This window comes from Lemur catta, chromosome 6 (genome assembly GCF_020740605.2).
Source record: "Lemur catta isolate mLemCat1 chromosome 6, mLemCat1.pri, whole genome shotgun sequence".
NCBI lineage: Eukaryota > Metazoa > Chordata > Mammalia > Primates > Lemuridae > Lemur > Lemur catta.
The window spans coordinates 85,608,757-85,617,977 of record NC_059133.1 but is presented as its reverse complement, the minus strand read 5'-3'; the positions used below and the strand labels follow the sequence as shown (position 1 = coordinate 85,617,977).

At 40.1% G+C, this 9,221-nt stretch overlaps 1 protein-coding gene across 1 annotated transcript in view; it reads left to right on the top strand.

Moving 5' to 3' along the window:
* The first annotated feature begins 555 nt into the window (after positions 1–555).
* PTPRO (protein tyrosine phosphatase receptor type O) overlaps positions 556–9,221 on the top strand; it is a 246,894-nt gene continuing 238,228 nt past the window's right edge. The window contains exon 1 of the mRNA XM_045554266.1: positions 556–970. Coding sequence (XP_045410222.1) covers positions 896–970 — 75 coding nt within the window. The 5' untranslated portion in view covers positions 556–895. The remainder of the gene's footprint in view (positions 971–9,221) is intronic.

Genomic DNA, 9,221 nt, shown 5'->3' with positions numbered 1-9,221 from the left:
AGGGCTGGTCTTGCTGTCTTGGGGGCGGCAAAGGTGGCAGAAAAACTGCATAGAAGCGGACCTGCGAGATACAAACCTGGGTTGGAATCAAAGGGCAGTCTGAAATTTACAAGAACTCCTGATTTTACGTGGACAATCTATATAATTATGCTATTTCTTTCTAGGTGAGTGTGGGACAGAGAGGATGAGAGTGTTCAAATGGGGTGGAGAGAATGGAAGCTGGGGAAGGGAGGGAAGTACCCTTCCGTCTCACACACACACACCCCATACACACTCCATCTCTACAGTCACAACCACCCAAGTGTTATAACTGCAACTGAAGGCAGATGTAGGAAGATTGAGGAAACTGGGATCTGGTGTCCGATTTCTCAAGAGGGGTCAGGGAGAACCCGCAGAACTCCCGAGTCCGAGCCTGTGGGAAGGGTTGAGGCGGAGCCTGCGGTGGAGACTGTCCAGCTGCAGGAGGCAGCTGGTCGACCCTGGTGGGCGGGCTGGGTGGCTGCTTTCACTTTATGAGTCTCAGCTCTGAGTGAGAGGGTCCCTGGTTGCCGGAGGACCACTGCGGGCTGGGCGCGGGGCCCCCGCCTCTCCCTCTCCACGCGACCCCGCAGCCGCGGTGGCAGCGGCGGCAGAGCCTCGCCCACTCCAATCCCCACCCTCTCCATCCTTAGCCATTAAAGAACGGCAGCGCCTGGCACGTTCTTGGAGGACCCCGGGCGCCGAAGAGGAAAGGGAGCAGGCGCAGGGGGAGGGCTGGAAAGGCAGCATGCGCCCGCCGGGAGCAACCTCGACGCCCAGGGTCTGAGGCTGCAGCCCCAGTTCGCCATTGTGAGCCGCCGCCGCCGGGGGAACCCGCTGGTGCAGCTGTCCCCCCCGGGTCCCCGTCCGCGCAGCGATGGGGCACCTGCCCACGAGGACGCGCGGCGGCCGCCGCCTCCTGCCTCTGCTCTGGCTCTTTGTGCTGCTCAAGGTAGGGGAGCGCCCCCACCCCACCCCCGCCCGGGCGGGCCGGGCTGCAGCCGCGCTCCGGCGCCCTCGCTCTGCGGTGCGGGAGCCGCGCGCCCCGGGGCGCGATGGCCCGGCTGCGGGAAGTGCGCGCCCTGCAGCCCGGGCGCACGCTTTGTTGTCCCGGCGTGTGCGTGTTCCTGGCGGTCTTGAGGGACTGGGGTGGAAGAATAAGGGAAGTTTGCTCCCTGCAGCTTTCGCCCTTTGTGCTCTCTCACCGCCGCTGATACCCCCATCAGAGGTGGGCTTGTTGGATAGTGCAGTCTCAGGCAAAATGAGGTCACTTTCCTTTCTGGTCTCTGCTGCACCCCAACGCCGCTTAACCTTTCCGCCCTCCCCCAACGGAGTGTGCGGCTGCTTTGTCTTAATTTACCTTCTGCTGGAATTACGCACTGGGGGAGGGAGGAGGAGGACTGAGCTCCCTGGCCACAAATGCACTGCCAGGGCTGGGTGGAGGGCAGGATTTTCTTTGAATAAGGAGTGTCAGGTTGAGCCTGGAGCGGATTCCTCTGCCCAAGTCTTGTCTCCACCCGGAGAATTCCCTTTAAAAAGTCTCTAGACTTTCTTCACTACATTTACCGAGCATGCTACCTCTAAATCTAATGTAGGAAAATATATATAATTAACTTTTTCCTATCTTGTTTGGAATGTGCTGCCTCGGGGTTTTACTTTGAGAAAAATGAAAAGGAAAGGGGCTGCTTTTAAAAAATCAGTTTGACAAGGATACCGTAGATGAAATTTTTGAGGACACATCAGCTAGATGTTTTCTTGGAAGGTGGTGTGAAGTTATGAAGTGATTGTCTGTCACGCGTGTTTTCAGTGGGTCTACTTTAGTTCTGTCGTCAGTCCTTTCCCTTATCGGGAAGCAAACTCGGGAATGTCGACAGGTGACCCGGAGCTATCCTTTCAGCACCACAGTGGTACCTACCCTAGAAATGGATGAAACATTAATGGTTGCAAATGTTTTCATATTAAAGAGTCACTTCTTTCTTATATGCACCATTAATTATGAATGCCTGACAAGACTATAGCGGAACAGGACCAGGGGATTACGAATAGCATTAATTTTAAATACTCCATATTTTCATTTATCTTAATGGAAAAGAGAAAAAAAATAGTTTCAGGGGGAAACAGCAGCAGAGTGCATAAGTAAGAGTCTAAATGACATTTAATAGGTCTTTGCATTATCTATTAAGTAATCAATAATCATTTTATTTTTAAAATATGGTGAATAGTAAGCTCAGTCATATGTTTTCACTCCAGGAGATTGTTTTTTAGTACACATCACAAATGTATTAGACTTATTAAGTTGTCTATTAGTCATTTTTCTAACTATTTGTCAAACTCTGTCATGACTATTGTAGCTATGCAACACTTGTCATGAACCCAAAATAAGAAATCAAGTCATCATACATTTTACTGAGTAACAGCTAAGAATTATATGCATGATATCTGATCCAAACCTAACCATTGGCACAACTGCAGTTTTTTACTTGAGTTCTTTATAATGGATGAGAATTCTAGGAGTGAAAGAATGATTAATTTGGAAATGGGGGTAGAGTGTTGCAATTAAAATGCAAAAAATATGGCAAAAGTTTGACTCAAGACTCAATATTGGAATGAGGAAATGCAGTCAGCGATGGCATAACAGTACCTTCAGTGACTGTAATAGAGCTCCACCCTCTTTCACATAATAGGTATATTTGTCAACATTTGCAAGTAAAGTCAATTATGGCAAACTGCGTCACATAGTAAACACATTGACAAAGCTTGCTCTTAAAGAAGTATTATTGTAATGAGACAAATAATTTTGTAAGAAAAATCACTACTTTTTTGTTTTATGTGAATGCAATGCTTTTTGTCACCCAAATATAAACTATACCAGAGGAAGGAAGAAAATTATATGTGTGTGTGTGTGTGTGTATATATATATATATATATATATATATATATATATATATATATATATATATATAATACCCACTAGGTGACAGTCTTTCAGATATTCCATGTATTATTTCATTTAATCATACTTTGCTACAGTTGGCAAGAGATGTTCAAAGTGGCAAATTGGGCACATAGAGTAATGTCTTATATTTAGGGGATAGTATATAACATGCTGCATTTGACAGATAGTAAAATCTCTATAATTTGGAGATACTTTAGAATTCAAGGTCCTGAATAAGTGCTAGTAAAATGGATCTACCATTAAGGTAGTGACAGGAATGTGGAAAAATCTCATTTAATGCCAAATTGTCAACCGATCTCAATAAGAAAATCTAAAAAGATCCATGTGTACTGAGTCAGAAATAAACCATTCTCCCAACTTCACCACCCCCCCAAAAAACCCTCCATAGTTTTCACTGTGACCAGTAATTTTTTTTCCTACTCCACATGAGTATTCTCCATATGGGTGAAAATCCCTAAAGACTATAAGTCAGAGAAATTCAAGTATGAGGCTAAATTTATAGTTTTACATTTTCCACAAGTCAAAAAGAAGCACCTGGATATAAGTGATGGGAAAGTATGAAAGTTTGAGTCTGTGTGAATGGCTTTAACCAGTTTCATTGAGGGAGCCTAAATGTGACTGGCCATGAAGGTCTTTGTGCATCATTCCTTATCTATGGATTAGTGATGGGCACATATAATCAGGCATCTCACATTTTCTGAGTCATCCACTACATATTATGAAGCTAACATCTGCATAACTGGTGTTGAATAAACACAAGATTCATCATGAAAACTTTTAATTTTATACCAGCATTGATAGTATATGTGTGTGTGTGTGTGTATGTATATAAAACATAGAAACAAAAATGGAACTGTGTTATCAAATGGGAACCTACCAATCTCAAAGTCTTCCATCTAGGACTGCAAATGGCGAGTGTCCTGCTTGTGAATCTTCCCATAATTCCCAGTAAAAACAATGTAACTTCTCTCACCTATCCTATCTTTAGTAAACCTCTCCCTGAAAATGGCTTCCTGTATCAGTTTACTCAATATCAGTACTTTGTCAACTAAGATGTACATTGTAGAATATGACATCATAGGAATTTGAAGTCCGCCTTCCCTTAAATGTTACTTATTGGTAGTCAACTGGAATGTTTCCCTAAACTCATAGGCTTGGCATGTATCCTTCTTTCTTTTTTAATCTCCTCTCTGAATTTCCTTTCATTTATGCTTCTACCTGAAATATCATCAAAGAACATTAAATTTGAAAGAGGCCTTAATGTTGTATTTTTCAAAAGAGATTTACATTTAATTCTGTAAAGTATGAGAGTTATGATACTGGCCATTCTACTAATATTCAAGAGAAATATCCACCTTCTATGGTCTGTCTGCCTTTCTCAACTTGACTGTGCTCCTCTCTCCCCTTCTCTCTCTCTCTCTCTCTCTCTCTCACAAACAAAACACAAAGAAGTTTTGCTTTCTGTGTTGAGGTTTCATCCATATATTATTCAGTGTTGGCAGGTGAACCATTATCCTTTCATTTCTCTGGAGCAGCCTAGATCTTTCTCCTCACAATGAAGTTTCCTGCCCTTAACTCTTCTGTTAACTTACTCTTTTGATAAATGATATTGCAAACCTTTTAGAGAAACCCTTTTACATGTGACATCCCCAGTAGTTGGCAAAGGCTCACTGTGCCCTGCTACTACAGGTGATTGAGTGATAATCCTTCCCGCTGTGAACATATGTTTGCTTTTGTTCTTTGTTTTATGAAAGACTGTTGTATGAAAAAATAGAAAATTTACACTATACCTCTGCTTCATTTTGGTTCCAAAGAAAATGCAGATCTATAATATATGCATACATGATTAAAAACAATATGAGTTGTGCTTTATATTAAAATGTAGCATTATTTCTAGTATCTAAATATCCAACTTAAAGATATTTAAACTTATAAGCAGACTGGCTCCTGAGTCTTGTGAATATAATTCTAACTTGATTCTGCAGTCTTTGGAAAAAGATCTTTCGTGTTGGGTACAGCTGATGCACCTATGCACAACATTGTCATTAGTGGCAGTGTGGATCAGTAGAAGGTTTAACAACAATGACCACAAATATCTATTTCTCATTTTCTTCTTTATTAAATGCTTCCAGGTACACAGTCCCAGTGATGTCATATTTTCAGAAGCAGTGATGAACTTTACTGGAAAACAGTGTTTTTATCTAATCACCCCAAGTATTTTGTATGTATTTTTGAAATAAAGGAATGTCCATTGTAATTTATTGTCTTCTACTGTGCTTAGTATGTAGTATGAAGTATATAATAGAAGCTTGGTAAACAGGATTTAAATTTTCTGCTTTTTTAAATAGCTTCTGATTGAGAATTATGAAATACTGTGAACTCATCTTTAAGTAAAACATGAGATAATTATCTTGTGAGTTAAATAATAATATTACAATGCACTCATTACACTAAAAATAGTAAAAATTTTACCAATCACTTACATTAGGATCTTACTAAAACCAAAAATCAAAATGCCAATGGGTTATTTTTTCCACAAATTTAATACTCCCAATTGCTCACTTATTCACTAATCTTGCTTCTCATACTGTCTAATGTCATCATTTAAAAACTAGCAATTGACATATTAGGATAAATGGGTTTTTTTTTTAACCTATATAGACCTTCAACTTCAGCCGAGACCCAGATACACAGGTAATCTTTTTGCCACCTGTTCCATATGACCACTCTCCTATGACCATAGCCAACGAGAACTGACCAAGATTGCTGCATTCCTAGTAGAAGTCCCTTGAATTTTCTGCTGGAACATTGTCCTTAAGAGATGAAGACTTCTCTATACTTTGGTCTTGGTAGTACTTATGGTGGTGTTTCATACAGGGTCATATAAACCAGTGTCTTACAGAACTCTTCCAGAGTGGCCTTAAAGACTCATTGGTATTGGCTCTTTTTGCTTAAATAAGTATGTAAGAGATGTTTTTGTTCACTAACATCATTGATTTGAGGAACCCAAACAAGGTTAATGTGGCTTGAGTAGAGTAAGCAAGAGTGCGAATGGGGTGGGATGAGGCTGGAGGCAGATGCTTTTCCTCTTCTCTCCTGGTGCTACTGACTCCAGCGGTTCCATATGGTTCCTACCAGCCGTTAAGAGGAATATGTGAATAACTTTAAACTTCTCGTGTAATCTGCTAGCACTAATTACTCCTAATATTTCCCTTTTCCAATCTTGTCCTAGGTCTCCATAGCACCATTTTTCCCCTTCTCCACATAGTGCCTTCAAATTTATTTCTATAAGTAAAACCATATTTTATCCCTATGTCAGAAAAATCATTCTCAACTCTTTCAGAATCTAATTCTCCAGTGAAAGATTTCTTCTTTCCTTGGGCATTCTAGTTACTTAAAGGCCAGCTCCTTCTTCTTCTGAATATTTTAAAACCACCAAACAAACAGAGGATGTTTGAAACAAGGTTGTAGAGGTTTCTTGATAAAACGTTTTTCCTTTCCTTTTTGTCAGGAAATTGAGATGAAAGAGAGAAAAATGATATATGCTTGATATACTTTTATATTTCAAAAGCAGAGAATCAGAATTAGAAATAGGACTTTAAGCTGGAGAGTTGTATTACAAATTATAAATATGCAAGGTAATTTCAGTAATAAAATGAATATAGGAAAAATTAGAGAGTGAAATGAAAAAAGTGTGTTGAAAACAAATATAGTGCCATCCTTCTATTTATGTGCAAATAAATGTGTTTCCATATTAAATACTCTTTATGTATTTGGTTTTTTACCTCTCCTAAATAGGAATGCTATGCAGTTCATTTTTCTAACAGAACTGTTCCCATCTTAAAGAAAATTCAAACCAAACAAACCTGTTTTTAAACTGGTAATTTTTGTACATTTACTAGCAAATAAAAAAAAGCAGGAGTGCAAATTATATACAAGGTAGTGGCCTAAAATCAGAATTATATCTGTTAATAGTAATATATATGAGATTATGAGATTTAAATGATGAATATTTTCTTTTTGTATTATCTCATTTAACTGTTTCTCAGATAACTGACACTTTTTTTTCTACTTTTGCCTACTAACTTTTTAATATCAGCAATTTCTGTATAGATGAGAAAATATCATCACAAGTCTACCATGCTCTCAATACTGTTCCTCCATTATTACTCCTGTAATTTCTGTCCCTGGTTCTCTCTACCCTTAACACATATCAGACCAACTTTGGGCCTGTATACTGATCTAAATCATGGGATTCCCTCTTAGTTCCACCCATAGGAGCTTGGGATTGGCATGCACAGACCAGATGTCAGAGAATTCAAAATAATCTTCAGTGCCCTTTGTGTCTTTGGTCTTATCTGAAGTCTGGTGCCTAACTCCCTGCACTTATTTTCTGAATCAGGATTCTATTTTGAGTAACTCTAGCATTCCTACTTTTGGATCCTGGCTTTAATTTCTAATTAATCTCTTTGTCTTTTAGTTTTCTTGAAAGAGCATCCTATAAACATTTTTTGACTGACCAATCTTTCCCCAAAGCCAACATGGCAACATTGAGAATTTACGTTTATTCTTCAATACTAAGTCTGACTTTTGAATTCCAGAATAATGATTTACCGCCCAATACTATTCAAATATCTATTGCAAACCTATTCTGTGCCAGGAATTTTACTAGACATTGTAGGAACTGGAATGGATAACACTCAGTTGAATCACTGCAAATGGCATAGTGGGAACGTAGACACAGAAAAAGAAAATGTCATTAAAATGGGGTCATATTTAAAAAAGAAATAGAGCAAAATATTGGGTGCTAGAGGACATTTAACTATCTGGTGGTTTGGAAAACAATTTCTAAGATGTTGCCTGAGCTGAGTCTTGAAGCATAGATGTGAGTTAGTTTTAAAAATATAGTCATATAGGCAGAGAAAACTGCATGAGCAAAAGCCCAATGTTGTGAAAAGCTTGGCAGTATTTAGGAAAACACAAATGTATTCAAAAGGATATGGAGCAATTGGAGCCAGATCAGGGAGACTTCTATATGCTGTGCCAGAAAGTAGGATCTTTATTCTCTAGGTGAAGAGGCATTGTTGAAGGGTTTAATCAAGGCATTACCAGAGTATGATTTGCATTTTAGATAGTGCTCTTTGCCTGCAAGAAAGGCTATCCCAAAGATGGGGCAGGCCACTAGGAGGTTATTATAATTATTCAATTAAAAGATGACAAACATTGACATTAGGGTGATGGTAAAAGAACTAAAGGAGGAAAGGCAATGTTGAAAATAACTAAATTGGCAAGACTGGTTAGATGTGGGAAATTGGAGAGAGAAAAGTCTATAGTAATTTCTGGGTAACCAACCCCTTTATCTGGGAGAATAGCGATCTTAAGACAGCATGTGTGCTAGATAGTCTTCATTGCCCTCAAGATCAACTTACCCCTTCTCCACCCTGCCCGGTGCTGGAAGCTTTCCTGGATGGACCGCTTCTTCCAACTCTCTTGCTCTCTGGCTTCTAGTGAGTCTGGCCAATATGAGGTGCTCACAGAAAATTACCATGAGAAGGAGAGAGAAATCAAAGCATTTATGTTTCCATTTCCTCCTTGGCCAGCTCCTGTTAGGCGATGGCTTCATTCCCTCTTCCAATTCTGTGGTCAGCCCCTCTTAATAAGACTAAAGTTCTGGCCAAGTTCCAGAAACAGTCCTCTCTCTCCTTATCCCTTGATGCAATAGCTTCTCCCTGCTGCTAGTCCCTGGGTACTTTTTTATCCCTGCTTAGTACTGTCATTACTGTTCCACAGCTTTGTTAATAGTCCCCTCATAAATTCTCTGGGATTTCCCCTCTGAGTGTCCTGCTGGGACCCCGATGGGTTTACTGATAAACCTTTGAGTTTGAAACATTTAAAAGCAAAAGCAAAAATGAAAAAAAAAAAACAAAAAAAAAAACCAGGTACTTGGATATGGGACTGAAGTCTAAGGGAGATGGCAGGCCTGGAAATATGAATGGGATATCCCAGCAGAGGGAAGGGGAAATGAGGGCTGAGGGCCAGGATGGGATCTTAAGGAGCACAACATTTAATGGTGGGCAAATAAGGAACCCAAGAAGATAAAGAAGGCACAACCAGAGAGGTACAAGAGGAAAGGAAACCCAGGGTCTAGGAGATTTTGAGTGGAGGAATTGACCAACAGCATCACAGAGATTCTATAAGCTAAGGTCTGGACAAATAGCTTTCCATTGTGGAAATAGGTAGGCTATTG